The sequence below is a fragment of the Ovis aries genome, chromosome 4 (genome assembly GCF_016772045.2).
Source record: "Ovis aries strain OAR_USU_Benz2616 breed Rambouillet chromosome 4, ARS-UI_Ramb_v3.0, whole genome shotgun sequence".
In the NCBI taxonomy this organism is placed as follows: domain Eukaryota; kingdom Metazoa; phylum Chordata; class Mammalia; order Artiodactyla; family Bovidae; genus Ovis; species Ovis aries.
Genome location: NC_056057.1, coordinates 50092234 through 50114283, shown reverse-complemented (window position 1 = coordinate 50114283; position 22050 = coordinate 50092234). Strand labels below are relative to the sequence as shown.

At 39.3% G+C, this 22050-nt stretch overlaps 3 protein-coding genes across 10 annotated transcripts in view; 1 reads left to right on the top strand and 2 right to left on the bottom strand.

The window, feature by feature from the left end:
* Window positions 1-2094, bottom strand: part of BCAP29 (B cell receptor associated protein 29) — a 47694-nt gene extending 45600 nt beyond the window's left edge. For all 3 annotated transcript variants that reach the window (XM_060415013.1, XM_004007850.5, XM_060415014.1), the window contains exons 1-2: window positions 2058-2094; window positions 1494-1600 (exon numbers count right to left, since the gene is read on the bottom strand). In XM_060415013.1, the coding sequence (XP_060270996.1) occupies window positions 1494-1585 (92 nt within the window). In that variant the 5' untranslated portion in view covers window positions 1586-1600; window positions 2058-2094. The remainder of the gene's footprint in view (window positions 1-1493; window positions 1601-2057) is intronic.
* Window positions 2095-4168: 2074 nt separating this feature from the next.
* On the bottom strand, window positions 4169-20152 carry DUS4L (dihydrouridine synthase 4 like). Of its 5 annotated transcripts, none has more exons than XM_042248529.2 (7): window positions 18645-20152; window positions 14658-14794; window positions 10357-10478; window positions 8281-8398; window positions 7098-7220; window positions 5881-6107; window positions 4169-5179 (listed from the first exon to the last, which is right to left on the bottom strand). In XM_042248529.2, exons 2-7 carry the CDS (start codon window positions 14771-14773, stop codon window positions 4920-4922), a joined length of 966 nt encoding a protein of 321 aa, XP_042104463.1. In that variant the 5' UTR covers window positions 14774-14794; window positions 18645-20152; the 3' UTR covers window positions 4169-4919. The 5 variants fall into 5 exon arrangements, with proteins under 5 accessions (XP_042104463.1, XP_012032104.1, XP_012032103.1 ...); XM_012176714.4 differs by having other exon boundaries at window positions 19252-20152; XM_012176713.5 differs by having other exon boundaries at window positions 19952-20152.
* Window positions 20153-20212: 60 nt separating this feature from the next.
* The window catches only part of COG5 (component of oligomeric golgi complex 5), a 279105-nt gene continuing 277267 nt past the window's right edge, over window positions 20213-22050 (top strand). For both annotated transcript variants that reach the window (XR_009600484.1, XM_042248525.2), the window contains exon 1: window positions 20213-20327. Coding sequence is in view for 1 of the 2 variants with exons in the window: in XM_042248525.2 (XP_042104459.1) it covers window positions 20234-20327 (94 nt within the window). In the remaining variant the exon portion in view is untranslated. The remainder of the gene's footprint in view (window positions 20328-22050) is intronic.

Genomic DNA, 22050 nt, shown 5'->3' with positions numbered 1-22050 from the left:
ATGAACAGGTTGAATAAAGTTCAAAAATCTCAAAGTCCCCTTCCTATAATTCTATTTTTTCTTTCATAAGCAAGAAAATAGTGATGGCACAGCTGAGAGATAAAAATGGAAATGAGTAGAGATCCAGGCAGGTAAGAAGAAAGTTAAAAGTTGTGGAAGATTACTGGACCCTGAAGATGAACCAACAGGCCCACAGGGCAGGAAGAGAAACGCAGATGCAGAAAACAGCCTTCTGGACACAAGGTCAGGGTGGGGGTGGGGTGAGGGGTGAATTCGGAGGCTGGGATTGATTTATACATTCACTACCACTCATCAAGTAGCTAGCTAGTGGGAACATGCTAAAGCACAGGAAGCTCAGCTCAGTCCTCTGTGATGATTCAGATGGGTAAGAAAAGGGGGTGGGGTGGGAGAGAGGCCCAAGAGGGAGGGAACATATGGATACATACAGGTGACTGGCCACACTATTGTAAAGCAGTTGTACCCCAATAAAAAAAAAGATAAAAACTTTCATAAGTCTCTTCAAGTCAAGGACTCTGACTAAATTTCACTGGGTTATCTGTAGGATCAATTACTGAAAGATTTTCTTTTACATGAACAAATGAGTTGCAATATTTTTACACAAGAGTATTTCATCATTCACACTGCCAAGTCTGGATCTAACACCGAACTCCTAAAAAGTAGGCTACAATAGGGGTGGAGAGAGTTAAGGGTACAACTGAAATTCTACTGAAAGACCTGTGACGGTCTTTTGCTAAGAAACTAATGTTAACGAATGGTTCTGATACTTTGCATATTCAGCACTTTTAATTTATACTCATTAATTCTGCATGGGGATAAAGTAGTAAAACTGCCATCAAATGAATACAAATAAATTATGTAAGACCAAAACTAAGAATCATTTATTGGCTTAAGTTTCCAAATTGTCTTTCCACTGCCCCAGTGAAATATTTCTGCATCACGGTGTACTGTAAACATCATTTATCCGTTTACTTTTATTTGGCTCACTATTCTAACTCAGGGCAATCAAAGTAAAAGCTAACAACAAGACATGTAAAAAGGATGATCATCACTTTATTACATCTATAATTAACAGAACCAAAAGGAAGGGGGACGAGGACCTTCTCCTTTCAGAAGGGAGGGGGAAAAGTTAGTTGTACATATGTGTGTGCTCATTCACTCAGTCGTGTCTGACTCTGTGCTATCCCATGGACTGCAGCCCCCCAGGCTCCTCTGTCCATGGAATTCTCCTGGCAAGAATACTGGAGTGGGTTGCCATGCCCTTCTCCAATTTGTACATATAATAAAAAGCTTTATGAAGTGATACTTTAATATGGTCATTAGCTATTACTTAATTGCCGTGTGAATTTATTTTTAAAGAGCGCCTTTTATAGAATCAGCACTGAAATTCTTTTAAGAAAACTTTTTCCGTAACACACTCAACAGTCTAAAGAGCTCATCATATATGTTGCTGTAACGATTTGGAGGGTTCCTACCTCTGAGGAGGAATAAAAGGTAGACAGAAGATTAAAATGAGTCCTATTTCAGCGTAAAGAAAAGTTGCAACTGCCGCCCACTGGAGTGTCATTGTTTTTCTTCACACCTAAATAGAGAAACACTTATTTCACTCAGTTGCCTTTCAAAGAAAATTCGGTTTAAGGAGAGGCCCTTGGGGCGCGAGGTTTCCGTCCTGGAGGTTTCCGGGGGTCCGACACTCCCCTAATGGGAGGCGCCCGGCAGTGACCCGGGGCGGGGAGGGGAAAGGGCAGAGGAAGGAGCCGGTCGAGGGTGGGCCCAGAGGCCCGGGTCGGCACCTCCCCGGCGAGCCTTACGGAACCGGCCAGGCGGCACCGTGGTCGCGCTTTCGGTCCAGGTTCACGGCGTCAGCTGCCCAACGCCACCCTCCGCTAACGCCCGAGCCCGGTCCCCACCCCCGCCCCCGCTTCGCTCCGCGAACGCGCCGAGGGAAGGGTCGGCCCCGCGGACCAACCGCGGCGATAGCAGCGCGACCCCGCGCCCCACGCCGCCTGGAGGCCCGCGGGGCTCCCGCCCAGCCTTACCCCGCCTGCGGCCGCCTGGCTCCCCGCGCTGCTCCGCGGCCGCCGACGCGCGGGACGTCACACGCCGCGGCGGGGGGAGGGGAGCGTGCCCCACCCCCGCCACCCGCGCCGGACCCTTCCCGAGCTTCGGCCTCGGGTGCGGGCCCCGCTGACACGCCAGGCGGTGCGAACGCGATGAGGAGCATTAACTGGTTTCTAGTTGGGCGGTGGAGTTACGGGCTGACGGAGACTCTTAGATCTGCTGCTTAGGGTCTCCCAAGGGCAACGTCTTCTGAGGAGCCAGCTTAACATTCCTAATAAAGTGTGGTTTGGGTGGAAGGCGTGCGGTTAACCCACGTTTTGAAAGAGCTTGTGGGGTCCGGCGAGAGAGAGTGGCATCGGAGCGAGCGAGTTAGACAGGGTGCTGCCAATTTAGTGACCGTGGTTAAAACACTCCTTCCTGGTCCGTAGTTTACTGTGGACAATTTCGTTGGCCGGAACAAGCTAGAAGTTACATATTAGAAAGGCCAGGATCTGGTGATTGTGCCGCATTCTCTGAAAATGTAGGGGAATCGGTAGCGTCCAACATTTCGTGTAAGGGTTTCCCCTTTTGTCCATGGGCTCGGAAGAGGAAACACACTTTGGAAAGGTAGCCATGGGTACGGCTACCTTTTTTCAATTACTCTTTTCCGGCATTCAGATTGCGTAAATACACTCAAATTATGACAGTTTTTTACCCCAATATTAACAACATATTAGAAATGCACATCAAACTGTTCTCCTGTAGAGGATTGTTTTGGGAACATGAAATAAATGGTAAAAATGAGAGGTGGTTATTGAATATAAAAACATTTAAGTCAGTGTTTTCTTTGTCACAAATATAGACAACATAGGTTAACATAGGAAACAAAAAATGAAGCGCGTTTAGAACTCCTTGCCCTTTACTCTAATTATGCCATTGTCCTCACATGTAATTCATCTCAGAGTTAACAAATTTAAAAATGACTACGTTTTGACTATAACTCCCTGTGTGCTAATATGGTACTCATATTTAATGAAAAAGTTATCTTTAAAAACCCATTAACTGAAAAATGAAAACACAGAGTGTACCTTATAAAATATCACAACAGGGTGCTTATGTTAAAATGGACTTATCTCATATTCCCAAATTCGTGAATCAACCAGTTCTAGATAACTGCTTATAAGTTTTTTATGTTGGTGATATAGACCACTATCTTATAGAACTGTTTTTAATAAATCGAGGTAATTCTTGCAGAGGCACCTTCACCTCCAACAAAATTCCATTAGCAGTATCTCCAAACCATGAACTTTTAAAATTTTTTTCAATTTTTTGGCTGTGCCATGCCACTTGGCTTGTGACAATCTTAGTTCCCTGACCAGGAGACTGAACCAGCACACTTTATAGTGAAAGCTGGGAAAACTAACCACCGTACTGCCAGGGTAGTCCCTAAGCCATGGAACTCTAAAGTTAAAATTATCCTCAACTGCTGGGAGGCATAAAAATAACATTACTAAAAATGTTAGGAAAATTAGGTTTTTAAATAAAACCTGGTTATCTTCAGGAAATAATATTTCAAGTACACAGTTGTCTTTTGGTATGTGTCGGGCATTGGTTCTAGGACTCTTGCAGGTACCAAAATTTGTGGATGCTCAAGTCCCATATATAAAATATTTTAGCACCAAGGGCCAACTGTGTATCTCTAGACTATTGACCAAATTTTTTATTTAAGATGTAGGAGATAGAAATTAACAGTATCATTTATATATAGGACTGATGCTGAAACTCCAGTATTTTGCTACCTGATGTGAAGAACTGACTCATTGGAAAAGACCCTGATGCTGGGAAAGATTGAAGGTGACAGAAGGGGACGGCAGAGGATGAGATGGTTGGATGGCATCACTGACTCAATGGACATGAGTTTGAGTAGGCTTTAGGAGTTGGTGATGGACAGGGAAGCCTGGGGTGCTGCAGTCCGTGGGTAGCAAAGAGTCAAACCTGACTGAGCAACTGAACTGAACTGATATTTACCAAGCTCTCAGTCTTCTAAGAATTTAGAAGGTTTGAAATGTAACAATATAATGTCATTTAAAGAATTTCACAGAATCTTAGCTTTTTTTAATAAAGATTTTTTATTTTTGATGTAGATCATTTGGGGTTTTAATGGCTTCAAGGCATTAAAGGTTGAGATCTTGGCTCCCAACCAGGAATTGAACCTGCACCTCCATGCACTGGAAGGAGTATTAACTACTGGATCACCAGGAAAGTCTCCCTTAGTTTTAAATTACAGAAAACATCACATCTAATTAATTTGTTACATACAATTTAAAACAAATACCATAAGGTGTGTAATTCATGAATTAGGAAGTAGCAGTTTAATTTTCCAACCTAAACTTTGAATTTAAGCCCTGAAAGCAATTCTATACAGAATTTTTTTCCTTTTCATTTCATATAGATGTTGGCATTTGCTGTTTCACTTTTCTGCACTGATTTTCATTTAAAACACTTCATGTTAACCAACAGATACCATATGAGCCATATTTTTAGTATTAAAAAAGTTTTATTTATTTAAAAATGTTAAAAACGTGATTCCTTTAGGAAAAAAATTCTCACATTTTAATTCATAATAGGATTCAGAGCAAGGTCCGTCAATCTCTGAAACACTTAGGATCTTTTTTAAAATTAAAATTTGGGTCTACCCTAGAGATCTACTGAACCAGAATCTATCTCTGAGAATGTGGTCCAGGAGTGATTTTTAAAAATTCTGTCAGGGCATTGTTTTTATATTAATGTTTTAGAGTCACTGATTCAAAGTAAAAACCAAGATGTGACCTTCGATGGTTTCACTGCAGAAAGAAAATAATTCAGGAAGTCCGGTCAATCCCATAATGGTCTGTAAGATAATCTAAGACTGCTGATGTGCTTGACAAAGCATTGAATATTCTTTTTTCCTGCCTTGAAGTTATCTTTTCCATCATATACATTAAATGTTGATGGAAACACATATAAGGAGTTCCAAGTTCAAGAGCAATGTCAACCCAGTCCCAGATGCATTTCAGTGGGGTTTCCTCATATCCAGCAAACATGGCCGGGTTTGCTAAGAGTCCTCTTGCAACCATCACACCTACAAATTAAAGCATATTTCATTTGTTCACACATTAAGAACTCATGGTTATGGGGTCAAACTCAATGAAACAGACTGACAATATTAAAAAATAATTTATTACCAGATTTTACAATGCCCTTAGTCTCATTCTTATTAAACAATTCATTTTTATACTTTTATAAACCAATCAAGTGTAAATGCAACTTGTAAGACTTTCTTTTTTAACGTTTTAAATACTTCTACATTAAAAATTAGTTTTGGGTTTTTTTTCAGGGTAAACCTGGATTGTTATAAATTGGATTTGCTTAAAGTTAAGTTTATTTGCATTCTCTCATCTAGCAATAGGTATCACAGGGCTTGATATGCCAAAGTTGAGGCGGATAACGAAACTGTATAGCAGTCTGGGGTTTCTTTGGCTCCTGTAGCCACTCTTTCATTCACAAATTCTCATTTCTATTCTGTAGGCTCTACTGGTCACTCAGTGGATGAGATGGTGGCAGAGAAGTACCTGAACTAATTCATCCCAATTAAAATAATCTGTTGTTCCTAAGTCAAAGGATTAACATTTTAGTAAACTGCTTAGCTTAAATTGGTACAACAGGAAAATATGGCTCCATTTGAAAGAAAAATAATGAAAACCACATTAACATTCCTCTCTCACCCCCATTTTTTAATTTTTCTAATTAAAAAACAAAAAAGTCAAAGGACTTATTTCTTACCATCTGTCCCAGTAATATGCCACACATTTTCTGCTTCTTTTAAGCTTCTGATGTCTCCGTTAGCAACTATAGGTATAGACATACTTTCCTTAATTATTTTAATGGCCTCATAGTGAACTGGCTGATGTCTTTCCTCAACAGTTCTTCCATGGACTGTAATCCAGGAAACTCCTGTTGCTTCAGCCTTTCGACAGAGATCTACAGTTCTTGTAAGGTCATCATGGATCCTATAATTTCAAAATCATATCTATCTTTTTATAGCACACAAATCTTAATTAATGCTAATATCAATAAACAGAACATTATTTCATCTACTACATTATTTAATTTAGTTATGCTGTTCATATTATCACCACATACCACTATCAGTAAAGTTTTGTTCAGCTATCAGTTCCCATTCAAGATCTTGAATTTAGCTATTTCACCACTGGCAATAACAGGATGACAAAGAACTGTTACCTAGTGGCTCTTTTTTGGCTTTGATAACTGAAAGATTCATCAAAGTACTATCACAGATGCATTGAAAGTTGCTATGTAATATTTGCTGTGCATGCTCCAATCCACAAGTGGGAGAATTAGAATAATTTATCAAAATGTTTTTAAGCTGTCACCAAAAAACTATAATTTTTCATTTTTGATGTGAAATTTTAGTGCAAATATTATTCCTATTTTCTACTCTTGATAACAGAAATGTTTCTTAGCATTAGTTATTTCAATAGTACGTGGAAACAGTTGTTTCTTTTGGGAGTGAGTTTTTTAATAATAAAGGGATATTTTAATTTTTGTTAAATAAGAAGAAATTGTTTTAAATTATAAATAAAAATTATGGTATCTATTAATTCACTAAGCATCTTTGTTTCAACATTTTCATATTCTAGATGCCTATGTGGGGCTTCCCAAGTGGCTCAGTGGCTAAAGAATCCGCCTGGCAATGCAGGAGACATAGGTTTGATCCCTGGGTCAAGAAGATCCCCTGGAGGAGGGTATGGGAACCCACTTCAGTATTCTTGCCTGGAGAATCCCATGGAGGAGGAGCCTGGTGGGCTGTAGTCCATGGGGTCACAAAGAGTCATACATGCCTGAAGCAACTGAGCATGCATGCAGATGCCTGCATACTAAAAGGAGACATCTCCACATCTTCAGACAAAAGGAATATTCTTTTATTTCCTGAGTAATGGACGGACTATCATACCAAGAGATTAAAATATTACCTTTACCTTATTTTAATAGATACTGAAAATCTGGGGTTTTCCACTTGATTTCTTACTTGTTTCACCATGTCTCGAACAAGCTCTGGCTTGTTTATTAAGCAAGCTCCATAACCTTCTGCCAATGCCCACCTTCATAAAGTAAGCATAACAACAAATAAATGGTAAACAACTGGAAGAGAAGATGCAATTCTAAAAGCACAGTAAGTGCATTTATCTATTTCTCTAGTTAGTAATCTGGAATGGAACCATAATTTTTAAAATTCATAGATCCAACATTTCTAAGTGTATCAAGATTAGGAAAACATGTTCCCAGATCAAGAAGTATTTAGGGGAAATGGTTTTCACTGGCAAGTGAGAAAATTAAAGTTCATTCAACCAAAACAGATTTAAGTATTTGTAATTAATTGTAATTACTTCAGATTTTTTCAACTCCAAATGTGATGTTTATTATACATAACAAGAAGTTTTATTAATCTTAAGAGTAGAAAGATATTTTTGGCTTACAGCATTCCAACACCACTAAACAGCTTACTGAACTCTACTAATGAGTATACAAACATGTCTAATCTGATTTGGATTATGCTATATGTAAAACCTTGGCTTCATTCTTTGAACATATTTTGAATTATTGACAGATAATCTAGTATGGTGCCAAGAGGTAAGGATATTATCATCAAATTAAGCACATTCTATCAACACACAGTTACTCAGACTCAACCAAGTAACTGTAGTATAAGAAGAAAAGGTAATTATAAGAAGGTATTCTTACAACTGAAATTAAGTAAGAGAAAACAAGTGGTGATCTCCGAAATCATAGAATCACCGTGCTTGGAGCAAGTATGTCTAACACAGCAGTAAAAATACATTTTAGGAGTTGTTATAAACATCAGAGTCTCACATAACTACTTTATGGATGAGGTTCAAGGCAGATGCACACGTAAAAAAATTCTAGTGGTGAGGTGAGACAAAAACTTGTCAAGGGTCTATACATTGTAACAGCCATCAGAAAATATCTTTGCATGTGTGTTTCTAGCTAAGATTTCCTTAGTTTTTCTTGCTGCTTAGAGCCCAAGTTCTTTATGTCTATTTTCCTTACTTTTCAGTTTTTGGAATACCAGAATGATAGTTTACCATGTTCACTAGTTTTTCCTAATCTTTTGAGAATTCTTCCAACTTCTTTGAGCTTTACCTCTGAGGGCAACCACAGTTAATGTCTATTCCATTCGCATAAGGACAGACTATACGAGCAGCATCAGATAAAAGTCTTGCATCATTAGCAGCAAACTGAACAATCAGTGGGCAATCACCTGATAAAATGAACAGCTCAACATTAAAATTTACAGAAATACACACACATATGAGATAACAAATTTTAATGTTTGTACAGGATAAAATTCTATTTTTAGACTAAGAAGCATGTGTTCAAACCATATAGCATTAAAATAATTTAAAATATTTTAAATTATTACAATTTAATTTAATTGCAATTATTATTGCAATTTAGACTTGGTACAAATTCAAACAGTACAAAATCTGATAAAATGAAAAGTATAACACTTTTGCCAAATAGACTCGTTTCCTAAAGGTGAGATTATACTGCGTTCTAAAACATTACGAAGACCTGTAAAATTTAAGCAAATGTGAACATTCTAAATACATTGCTATCTCTATGGTGTTTTCCCCTGATGTACCTGAGATCTATATGCAGACCTATTTTCTTGTTTTTAGTGCATATTCCACTATGACGGTGAACTACAGACTGTTTTTTATTTGAGACTCTTGCAAACAATGATGAAGATACTTTATATACATATTTTTGTGAGTATATTCATGAAGTAAAATCCTAGGAGTATAACTCCTGGGCAGGTATTAACATCTTGAAAGATACTATAAAATTTTCTTAGAAGAGTTTACCGATATACATATACACCAATATGGATGACAGTTCTGGTTTCCTTACAACTTATCCTACACTGTATATGTAACAACATATTTTTTATTTGTAGCCTTTCTCTCCATACTTTTTGCAGAGTTCTCTATGTGCAATTTTTCTTTTGGTTGCTCCCTTTTTATTATTTAAATTTAAAAATAAAACAATTAGCTTTGCTATCTTATCATAAGCATAAAAATATTCTATTTTCTCTAGTTCTTAGTTTGTCTTTGAGTATTATCTGTGCCCCTTCCTTATTCCTGAGGATATAGGTAGGGTTCTTTCTGTTTCGTAACTTGAGAGTTATAAAATTTCAATTTAACAATCATTTATTGGTCAAATGTATTTTCAATGCTGGGCTAGAAGCTGAGGATACAAATCCACAAGAAAAAAATTCCAACCCTCAAGAAGCCCATAGTCTAGTGGGAGAGACAGACACGTAAGGAGGAAATCACAGTACAGTACGATTAAGTACAACAAAAAGTCTGTGCTTAGGCAATGGACATAAATGGAGTGTGATTAGGAGAGTTCCTTGGTCACAACTTTAGAGCATTAAGAAGTATGAAGTGTCCTTTCCCAAAGAGACAGGGATAAGGGGACAGGCCTGACTAAGAAGGATACTCTAGGTGGAGCAGTGTGAGAGATTAGGGCATGTTCAGGGACTTAAAATAACTTAGTATTTCGAAGAATAAAGTCGGTGGGCCATGGAGAAAAACTGATGGAAGATAAAGCTGCAGAACATGTGTTCAGTGTTCTAGATCATGAAGAACTTTCTATTATCTACACGTGCTGGAATTTTCCTCTTTAGGTCAGTGGCTCTCCATCTTTAGCAACCTCAGAAGCACCTGAAGAGCTTTTAAAAACACAGATTGCTTGTGACATACCCAGAGTTTCTGATTAAGCAGGCTTGGAGTGGAGTCTAGAATTTCCATTTCTAATGAGTTTTCAGATAATGCTGATGCTAAGTGGTCTGGGAAATCACTTTGAGAACCACTGCTTTAGGTGATGAGAGGTCTAAGGAAGATTTTGAGTTAGGGAAAAGAAGTGATCAAATTTAAGTTCTAGAGTGCTCACTTGGAGCTGTCTGCAGGACAGTCTGGGGTGGGATATGGCTGGTGGCAGTGAGACAGGAATCTGCCAGGTGACAGAATGGGGCCCTGAATGGAGGCTGACTTACACTTTGATAAATTATTCATAGTTTACAAGGCGCTGAGGAAAAACACATTAAAGATTTTAAAATAAACTCTTCAAATTCTGTTGTCTGATTAGACAAGAGTGTTGAGTTTTTTTGTTTTTTAAGTTTTACAAAGACAGCAAACTCTGGCTTTCACATACCTTGATTTGTGGTAAATTCACTGTCTCTGGCTTTTGCAGATCTGACAAAATCAGCAGCAACTATCATTGGTGTATAGCACAGATCACAATCGTATTTTCTGACTAGTGTTCTAAAAGACAACCTGTGAGCATATAAAACTTTAATTAGGCATTCAGAAAGCATGATAATCCTATCTTCTTCAGAGTTTAGTTATTCATTAAATATTAATAAAAGTTCTGCTACGGAAAGATGCAGTAGATGTACTCTTCCTATCCCTCCTGCTTAGTGTAACTAAAAACTCTGGATATTATATACAAAACAAACATAAGCAAACTCTGAAAGGGGGAGAGAAGAGAGCAGACAGGCTAGTGACCTTGGGCAGGACCTAAGGAATGACAATGGTGAGTTCTCCGAGTTTTGTTTTTCCCTCAAATATCCTAGGTTTGAAACTGAAGAAGCTGGCAACCTGGAAACAGCAATGGATGCAGACAAAAACATCCCCAGCAAAAGCCCGCTCATTTCACCCCAAGGACCAAGAAGGGTGCAGCTTAGCAAGCTTTTAGGTAATAATGACTCTACGCTAGCCCAACACCAGAGAAAAATCTGTGGCCTGCACCTCCACAAGTAAAGCTCGAGTAGGGAGCCTCGACTTCTAGCCTTCCAAAGCTGTCACAAAGTTCTCTAACACCCCTCCACAGTGGTGTTAGGGAATGCCAGGTAGGAAACTGGAACTTTAATCCTTGCTGGCCAGAAACAAGGAGGCTACCAGTGGAGACCAAGTGGGGAGCCTGAATTCCACACCAACAGTGCAGCAGCAAGGCAGCCTTCTCCCTCACCCTGGGAACAGTGTCAGAGAATGCTTAGTGAAGAGCCAGGCCTTTCATCATTGCCCAGCAGTTACCAGGCCACCCCCTGCATGGGGAGCTGGAACTCTTAGCCCTGCTCAGTGGTAATGAGGAGCCTTATGCCCCTGGGGTGTCAAAGGAGACCAAGTGGAAAACCTAGACTTCTACCTCTACCTGAGAGTAATGAGGTGGTGCTTTCTCATCCTTCCCCTGCTGTGGTGGTATCAGAAAAAGCTAGTTAGAGCAGAAGTTTCAACATTCAGAATCAAGCACTGTAATCCACCATATTAACAGGCTAGAGGAAAAAAAAATCACATGACTGTATCAACTGATGCAGAAAAAGCACTTTGCAAAACATTCAGGATTAAAAACTAAAACCTCCCAGAAAAACAGGAATAGAGGGAACTTTCTCAAGTTGATGAGGAACATACACAAAAAATTCTACACTTCATATGATACTTAAAGGTGAAAGAATACTTTCCCCACCAGATCAAGGACAAGGGAGAGATGTCTGCTCTCATCATTCTTATTCAGCACGGTGTTGGAACTTTAGGCAGTGCAATGAGCCATGAAAATGAAATAAAAGGCTTCAGACGGAAAGGAAGAAGTAAAACTATCTCTATTTGCAAGTGACTTAACTACTTAGATAATCCTAAGGAATTTATAAGAGGAACCTCCTAGAAGCAATAAGTAAACATAGCAAATTCACAGAATGTAAGAATAAAACACAAAAAGCAGTTTTACTTCTATATACCAGCAATGAACACATGAGCACCACAATTAAAAGTATAATAACTGAGTGTAAGCCTTACAAAATATGGACAGAATTTGTATGCTGAAAACTATATAACACTTAACACTAATGAAGGAAATCAAAGATCTAAATAAATGGAGAGATACTGTGTTTATAAGGAGACTCAACACAACACGGAATTCAATTCTCCCCAAATTGATATGCATATTTAATACAATTCTTATGAAAATTCCACTAAGATTTTTTTTTTGTAGGTAGAGAAAAGATCATCCTAAAATTCATTTGGAAAGGCAAAGAAACTAAACAGTTAAAACAATTTTGAAAAAGAAAAGTGGGATTTATCAGATTACTTAATTTCAAGGTTTATTACAATAAACTGCGGAAAATTCTGAAAGAGATGGGAATACAGACCACCTGACCTGCCTCTTGAGAAATCTGTATGCAGGTCAGGAAGCAACAGTTAGAACTGGACATGGAACAACAGACTGGTTCCAAATAGGAAAAGGAGTACGTCAAGGCTGTATGTATATTGTCACCCTGCTTATTTAACTTCTATGCAGAGTACATCATGAGAAACGCTGAGCTGGAGGAAGCACAAGCTGGAATCAAGATTGCTGGGAGAAATATCAATCAACTCAGATATGCAGATGACACCATCCTAATGGCACAAAGTGAAGAGGAACTAAAAAGCCTCTTGATGAAAGTGAAAGAGGAGAGTGAAAAAGTTGGCTTAAAGCTCAACATTCAGAAAACAAATATCATGGCATACAGTCCCATCACTTCATGGGAAATAGATGGGAAACAGTGGAAACTGTCAGACTTTATTTTTCTGGGCTCTAAAATCACTGCAGATATGAAATTAAAAGACTCTTACTCCTTGGAAGGAATGTTATGACCAACCTAGACAGCATATTAAAAAGCAGAGACATTACTCTGCCAACAAAGGTCCATCTAGTCAAGGCTATGGTTTTTCCAGTGGTCATGTATGGATGTGAAAGTTGGACCATAAAAAAAGTTAAGCACCAAAGAATTGATGCTTTTGAACTGTGGTGTTGGAGAAGACTCTTGAGAGTCCCTTGGACTGCAAGGAGATCCAACCAGTCCATCCTAAAGGAGATCAGTCCTGGGTGTTCATTGGAAGGACTGATGTTGAAGCTAAAATTCCAATACTTTGGCCATCTGATACGAAGAGCTGACTCATCTGAAAAGACCCTAATGCTGGGAAAGATTGAGGGCAGGAGGAGAAGGGAACCACAGAGGATGAGATGGTTGGATGGCATCACCGATGCAATGCACATGGGTTTGGGTGGACTCTGGGAGTTGGTGATGGACAGGGAGGCCTGGCGTGCTGCAGTTCATGGGGTCGCAAAGAGCTGGACACGACCGAGCGACTGAACTGAACTGAATTGACAGTAATCAAGACTGTGTGGTACTGGTAGAGGGACACATAGATCAATAGACCAGAGAGTGCAGAAAAAGAACCATATAAACATGCTCAGCTGAGTTTTGATAAAGATGCAAAAGTAATTCAATAATGGAAAGACAGCCTTTTCAACAAATGGTGCTGGAATAGACAACTGTCAGCAAAAACAATAAACCAACCAACCTGAGCCTATGTCTCATACTCACATAGAAATGAGGAATTATGAACTTAAATGTAAAACGTAAACTAGAAGACTTTAAGAAAAAAAAGTAGGACACAATCTTTAATATCTAGAGCTACATAAAGATTTCTTATACTTGAAAACAAAAGCACAATCTGCAAAAGGAAATATTGATAAGATGGACTTCATCATTAAGTAAAAACTTTTGCTTTGCAAAAGACATGGTAAGAGAATGAAAAGACAAGCTACATGCCAGGAGAACACATATGTAAGCCACCTATCTGACAAAAGATCTGTCTATAAAATAAAAAGAGCTCTTAAAACTCAAGAGTAAGCAAAACTGGGACAACAAAAAACCAAACAATCTTGATTAAAAAATGGGCAAAGGGTTTGAAGAGATTTTTCCCAAGAAGATGCCCAAATGGCCAATGAGCACAGGGAAAGATGCTTAACATCACTAGAAAAAGACAAATAAAAGCCACAATGAGATAATTCACATTCATTAGGATGGCTATTAAAACAATAACAACAACCCCCCAGAACAGTAAGTGCTGATGAGAATGCTGAGAAACTGAAACTCTTGCGCACTGCTGGTAGGAATGTAAAATGGTGTAGCTACTATAGTAAACAGCAGGGCAATTCCTCAAAAATTAAAAACAGAATTGCCACATAATCTAGCAATTCCGCTTGTGGGCAAATACCCCAAAGAACAAAAAGCAAGGTCTCAAAAGATATTTATATATCCGTGTTCATGGAAGTATTATTCCCAAGAGTCAAACGATGCAAGCAACTCAAGCTGGGCTGAATGAATGAATGGATAAACAAAATGTAACATATACACATAACGGAATATTATTTGTTCTTAAAAAGGAAGAAACACATGGGTGAACCTTGAGGATTATGCTCAGTGAAATAAGCCAGTCTTAAACAGACAAATACTGTGGCCACTTAGATCATACACATGCCAGGCAGGTAACAGCATCAGGACTCAAGCCTGTATCCTAGTCCCAAAGCTAGGCATTTGAAGATCCATGTGGTGGGGTGGTCTTACTTTTTAAAAAGTCAGAGCATAAAAAGGAAATCATACCTAAGCTCATTAACCATTTAACAACACTTACTTTGAGTATCGCACCATTGGGGCACAGACTTTTACCAGCTGCCCAGAATGAAACATTTCTATAGGATCTTTTTTTCTTTCTTGACATGATGTAGTTTGTATGCAGTCACTCTTCATGAAAACAGATTTATTTCAAATCTGAAAAAGACAATTAGTTTGCATGGAGGAAGGCACTTTCACTTGAATCTCATCATTCTTACAATTTCAATTACCAAGAACATGAATTTTTCATTAGGTTTTGTAGGCTTAGGAATCTTAGTTTTTTTTCACAGTATTGAATAGGATATTACCAAATTCTGACTTTATTTATAGGTCATGGATAGTTTTTAGCACAATGTGAAATTATAACGTTTATATTTTATATAAATTATGCTTGTTTAAGTCAAAAACTAGCAGTTTTGAATTTTATACTTAACTGACTGTAGTAACAGTTTCTGCTCAAATTAATAAGTGCTCAGGATGTGGAAAACTAAAACATGTTATTATTTTCCATGTTATTTTAGTTTTTCCATTTTACTTTGTTTGGCATTGATTTAACCAAGAAATTTGATTGAATCAATTCATATATAGTACTAAGTATGTCTGGCACTTTGAAATACCTTTTTTTATCCAGGAAAGTTAAATGGTAGTAACAGAACAGCTTAAGTACTGAGCATTTCAAAAGATATACTGGTATGTTTAATGTTTATTCTTATTCTCAAATCCTATTCTTTTTATTTGAATCAGAAGGCAAACAAACTTTTAATTATATTTTTAAACATTTAAATGTTTTGTGAACATTGTTTCATGAAAATCTCAATTGTAATCACATAGCTGCATAGTAAATCACTATTATACCCAGAGGGACAAGTGATTAAATTAGGTAATTCCTAAGTGTTTTACAGTTGCTGTATTGTACTTAAAATCTTATCATTTCATAGTGGTGGCTGTTACTAATTCCAATTTTGGCCTTCGTAATTTAAAAACAAATACTGGCCAACTTTAGGAAAGTCTAATTGCTCACCATGAAACTTTTTGGTTGGCTAAATCTGAAAGTATTGATATAGACTAAATATAAACTAATAATTTAATTTCCTTAGGTAGAATGTACAGGTGGAATAAGATAAACTAGTTTTACTGATTACTGTTTATGAGTTTATCACCATTTATCATTTGACAATAAACATTTAGAGGTGGGTGTGTCAACTAAGTGGTACCTTTAATTAAACCCTGAGCCCATCTTCTTTGGCTCATAGTCCCTGTATTCTTAATTCCCCATCCTGAGGACCCTGACAATCTTCTTGGAATCCCAGTTGATCTTATTTGTTTCCATTCAACAAAGGTTAATTTCCTGCTACATGCTGAGAACACAGATGAAAATATTTTTGGTGCCTTTAAAAATGTATTAAACAAACTTACACAGTAACGTTAATATACACACTCAGACACAATTTCAGCATTGTAGAAATAACTGCCTAGAGGAGTCAGTGAAGTTGGGGAAGTATCCAGTTACAAAGAACAGTACAAAAAACTCCATAGCAGCATGAAAATGCTTGTTTTTAGTGAACCATGAATAGTTCAGCACTGCTTGAGCTGTAACTAGACAGGATATGAGAGTGCCTCCATAGTAATGGGCTTTGTACACCAGGCTAAGACTTTTTATACTCTAGGGCTTTTCCTGCTGTGTGGGTAATTTTTACATGTGCACTCAACATGTTAACGTGTGCATATGACATACTTCCATGGGAATGTATTCTTGTGTAAGTTGTCTCTCCTTGTACACTAGTTATAATTGAAAAAAATTTAGCAGGGACATGAAGCAGGATCAGATTTCTGACTTGGAAAGATTTCACTGGAGGGGTTAGGGGTGTTGATAAAATACTAGTAAGGAGGCCACTGTAGTAGACCAAGCCATGTGTAATGAGTATCTGATCTGGGAGTCTGGGAGTGAGGAAAGAGAATGCATTTAGGAGCTATTTAGAAATAAAAATAAACTAGCAAGACATTTAAGGGTTGGAAATCACCTGATGACAGCACGAGTTATATGTGCTAAGAGAAAATATTAGGATGATGTCAACATTTTTGGCTTTAGAGCCTGGTGGATGGCAATTCCAATCAATGAGACAGAGAACCAGAAGGAAGAATGGACAGGCTTTGGCAGTAAAACATGAGTCAATGCTTGGGCACATCAAAGAGGTACTCAGCTGATTTCCAGGTGGTGATGCCTCATAAGGGTTATATAGATATGGTTCTTAAGAAAAAGCTAGAGATATAGATTGAGTCTTTAACCTCTAGGTTAAACCAGAGATTAAACTGTCAACATCCGTTCGGTCATTGAAAAAGCAAGAGAGTTCCATAGAGTTCCAGCAAGAGAGTTCCTTTGACTGTGTGGTTCACAATAAACTGTGGAAAATTCTTTAAGAGATGGGAAAACCAGACCACCTTACCTGCCTCCTGAGAAACCTGTATGCAGGTTAAGAAGCAAAAGTTGGAACTGAACATGGAACAATAGACTGGCTCCAAATTGGGAAGGGAGTACGTCAAGGCTGCATATTGTCACCTTGCTTATTTAACTTATATGCAGAGTACATCATGAGAAGCGCTGGGCTGGAGGAAGCACAAACTGGAATCAAGATTACTGGGAGAAATATCAATAAACTCATGCAGATGACAGCACCCTGATGGCAGAAAGTGAAGAACTAAAAAGCCTCTTGATGAAGGTGAAAGAAGAGAGTGAAAAAGTTGGCTTAAAACAACATTCAGAAAACGAAGATCACAGCATCTGGTCCCATCACTTCATGGCAAATAGATGGGGAGATATTGGAAACAGTGAGAGACTTTATTTTCTTGGGCTCCAAAATCACTGCAGGTGGTGACTGCAGCCATGAAATTAAAAAGATGCTTGCTCCTCGGAAGAAAAGATATGACCAACTTAGACAGCATATTAAAAAGCAGAGACATTACTTGGCCAACAAAGCTATGGTTTTTCCAGTGCTCACGTATGGATGTGTGAGTTGGAGTATTAAGAAAGCTGAGCGCTGAAGAATGGATGCTTTTGAACTGTGGTGTTGAAGACTCCTGGACTTCAAGGAGATCAGACCAGCCCGTGTGAAAGGAAATCAGTCCTGAATATTCACTGGAAGGACTGATGCTGAAGCTGAAACTCCAATACTTTGGCCACCTTATGCAAAGAACTGACTCTTTGGAAAATACCCTGATGCTGGGGAAGATTGAATGCAGGAGGAGAAGGGGACAACAGAGGATGAGATGGCTGGATGGCATCACCGACTTGATGGATATGAGTTTGAGTTGGTGATGGACAGGGAAGTTTGGCATGCTGCAGTCCATGGGGTCTCAAAGCGTTGGACTGAGTGACTGAAGTGAACCTCTGGTAATATGTTGAAACTAAAAACATGGACAAAGTACTTATGGGTACCATACCATATGTGTAGAAATCATTAAAAGCACCAACATTTAAGTAAAAGGGAGAAAAAACTTGAATATAAAGGAGACAGTGAGATGAACTTCGGAGCTGGAAGGAATAAACCTGAACCGTGATATTTAGAAGCCAAGAGAGGCCTATTATTATTACAAAGGAAGGAGGGGATGGGCATCTTACACATCACAGAAGAGTGAGAATGAGGTAAAGACTAAAAAGGTGGTCCAACGGCAACTGGGTCACTGTGACTTTAGTGGGAATAATTTCATTCTTATTCACTCTTGTTCCCTTACATGGCACAAAGAAGGGTTCCCCTTTTTTGCTGAATGAAGAAATCAGTAGTTCTCAATCTTGGTTGTACATTAGAATGAGGTAGGGAGATTTTAAGCAGGATGCCCAAATCATACCCCAGAACAATTACATGTGAATATCTGGGCTTAGGATACAGGTATCAGTGGTTGTTAAAGCTTTCCAGGTGATTTTAATGTGCCATCAAGCTTCGGAATAAATAAATCCATATTCTCCAAAGCACGTGATATTATTGTTTTGTTTAAATGGGTTTATATGTACCTCTTAGCTCCTTCGGGATAAGACAGGAATTGAGTCCAATGTTCTACACTTAAGCTGGTATATACAGGTAGAGATTCAAAATTCTTCATTGAATGAATGTTCTGCAACTTTTTGGTAACAGCCAGGAAAGGAAAAATGATCCATAATTCAAAGACAATGCTTATTTAAAAATTATTAGTCAAATTTTGTGTATTATTGATAATGAAATCTAATGTGACTCTGGGCACATTGCTCGACAATTTTCGAGACCTCCATTCAGAACAATCAATCCTATTCACACCAGGATTGATATCAAATATATTAGCGAAGAACCTCTGTTACAACGTCAAGGCTAAGCATAAAGCACTGAGCTGAGGCTTGCTTGCTTGAGTTCTTATGCGTATCTAATACGTCTAGATATATAAAATACCTCGAACAGCGTTTGGCATGATTAAGTATTTGACATCCTCAAAGATCTGTTAGCAGAATCAAGAGAACCTGTAGCTCTGGCACTGGGAAAAATTGGTTCCCTGTGTACATACTTAATGTACACAAAGGAAAATGTATGATCTTTTTACAAAGAAATGCTTAACCTTCTTGCACACGTGTGGCAGACCTGTCAACTTACTATTAATTTATCGAGGGAGAAGCAGAGGTGAACAGTGCCGATGTAATGGGAACTAACTTGATCTTACAGCTCAAAAAAATGGAAAATTCATCAATTTGTAATAAGAAGTGTGGTGTCGCTCACTTGGCTGAAGCTAAGCAGTAGAAAAATCCTAAGGATACTGTCACATGGGAGAGTAGGTATAGACTGAGTCCCACTTATTTCTGTTTCAGTTGTCCTACTTCACCGATTTTCGGCTCTTCCTAATTCTCCCCAGTATTCATTCGTGGCAACTTTCCTCTCGAAGCTTTCTCCACCTGCCTTTATTCCAAGAATGCGAAGCAAGGCATGTGGCAGATACAGGTGACGTGAAAGTCGCTCAGTCGTGTCCTACTCTTTCCGACACCATCGACTTGTACAGCCCATGGGATTCTCCAGGCCAGAATACTGGAGTGGGTAACCTTTCCCTTCTCCAGCGGATCTTCCGAACCCAGGGATCGAACCCATGTCTCCCTCATTGCAGGAGGATTCTTTCCCAGCTGAGCCACAAGGGAAGCAGATACAGGTAGGTAGCTATTAACACCCGCCAGCTGTACTTGAGGTGTGCAAAGGAAGTTCCCAGAAGCCTCCGCTCTCTTGCCTCCATCAAGAGGCCTATGTTCTTAGGTTAATTAAATACTTGCTTCAGCGGGAAACGACGCGGCCACGTTTTGGCGCTCACCTTCTCCTCCGCCCGGAGAACGCTGCTAGCACCAGGGGTACGGCGGGACACGGAGGAAAGCGCCAGTCCCGCGACCTCGGCTTCCTCAACACGCTGGGCTCTCAGTGCCCACCAGATCCGGGCCCTACGCCGCTCACAGGCAGGTTCGGTCCAGCACAGTAGAGCGGATCCTCCTACTCCGCCGGGAGCCTCGGACTGGGCAGAGCGGGAGGCGCCCAAATTCTGCGTCATCATCTGGGCGGGGCGCGCAGCTGTGACGGCATCACTCCCGCACCAGCCAACATGGAAGGTGGTGACGGCGGCGTCTCTATGGCTGGCCGTGGGGCTCCGGGTTCCGGAGCTGCTGCAGCCACTGTCCGGGAGCTCCTGCAGGACGGTAAGGGGGCCGGGCTGTGGTCGGGCCATGGGGCTTGGGAGCTGTCTGCTCCGCACCTGGGCCTCGGTGGTGGATTCAACCCGTCGCTTTGCAGAAAGTTTTCCGTTTCGACGTGACCACTCCCCTCAGCCCGGCCCACTGGCATCTGGGTGCCAGCCTTGCCGACGTGTTTCCCCAGGGACTTGCTGACCCGTTTCTTTCCGGTTGCCCTGGGGACACCTGGTTTCTGGCGGCTCCTCATTTCAGCTCTACCCTCCACGCTCCTGAGGCTTCGCTGATGTCCCGAGTTTCCGCACTCGGGACCTACTGCTACCGCAGTTCTTGACCAAAGGATGAAGCGTTTAATGTCATGAAAAGTGTAAGAACTAGGACAGATGACAAGCGCTTAATGAAGGGGGGCTCTTTTTATGTAGATTTGGAAACTTCCGCCCCTTTGACAAATTCTTGGACTGCGCAGGTGGCCCCATTTACAAGCTCGCTTGTTTGTTACTAGTGGTTTATCCACAACCATACATGGGGGAGGGTTCGGAGCATTCATTCAAGCTGGGATTAACCATATGTATTGAAAATAGCAGTCAAGTTCAGTTAGACATACTACATTTGAGAAGCGCACACAATTGTATTAGTGATGTTAACGTACTCCAAATCTGTTTTCTTTCAGAATAAAGTTCAAATTTCTAAAGACCCTTCTCATCTGTTCTTAATTTCCTTCCCAAATCGACATTACGTTCTACCTTGTACAAAAATAATTTGTATACTTAGGCTTTTCTACTGCATTGTAACATCCCTTTTTATATTCTGCAGAGTTAACCTATGGTAGGTGCAGAGTGTTTTAAAAAACTGAACATCACACTGAGAAGCATACATACACATTTGTTGAACAAAACAGATTATAAATGAGTGAAATAAAGTTCTAAATTGCTGTTTGTTTTCTGTGTTGTATGCTTTATTATTGCCCTTAGTTTCTTGCCTTCTGATTATAATTTATATACTTTTGCCAAGATTTACTAATGATGTTGTTTTCTGAACTAGATCCTGTTCTCTAGGATTTCTGGCTAATGCATCTTTATATCTTAATTTAAATTCAGTTTTACGAAGTCTTGACTCCTGTTACACATACAATTTCCACTCTTAAGTAGCTTATGATTTTGGTAGGGGAAATAGTCCTGTAAAATTATAAAGTTAGACACTGTAATATAGCATTATAATGGTAGCAGTAGAATTATATATGAAGTAAAACATGAATACAAAGTGGATGATAACTTGGTGGTTAGGGAATGTCAAAAAAGACTAGTTGGAGTTGGTTTTGAAGTATAAATAGAACTTCTCCAGGTGAAGTGCACGGAGGTAGTACATGCCACCCATGGGTATTCATTTCAGTAGGTTTCACTCCAGGAATTGTAATCAGTTTTTGGACAGTACGTAAGCCTCAGTTCTGCTTTCTGTATTTTCGTATTTAGTTATCTTTCTCATCTTCAGCAGTAATGATTTAAATCTTCTTTACTTTTTTCAAGCCACTCCCTTTGAGCTTAACAAATGGTTTTCAAGTTCCCTGAAAGAATCTGACATGAGCTTCCTCGATTACTTGCCATTAAATCTGTGAACTAGCCCGAACCTGTTGCCATCCTTTCTTCTTTAACATGGTGTTTTTAATTATAAAAGAAGTGTACTGCTTCCTAAAGACAGTTGCTCCTCTTGGTGTTCTGGATTTTCTTCCTGCCTC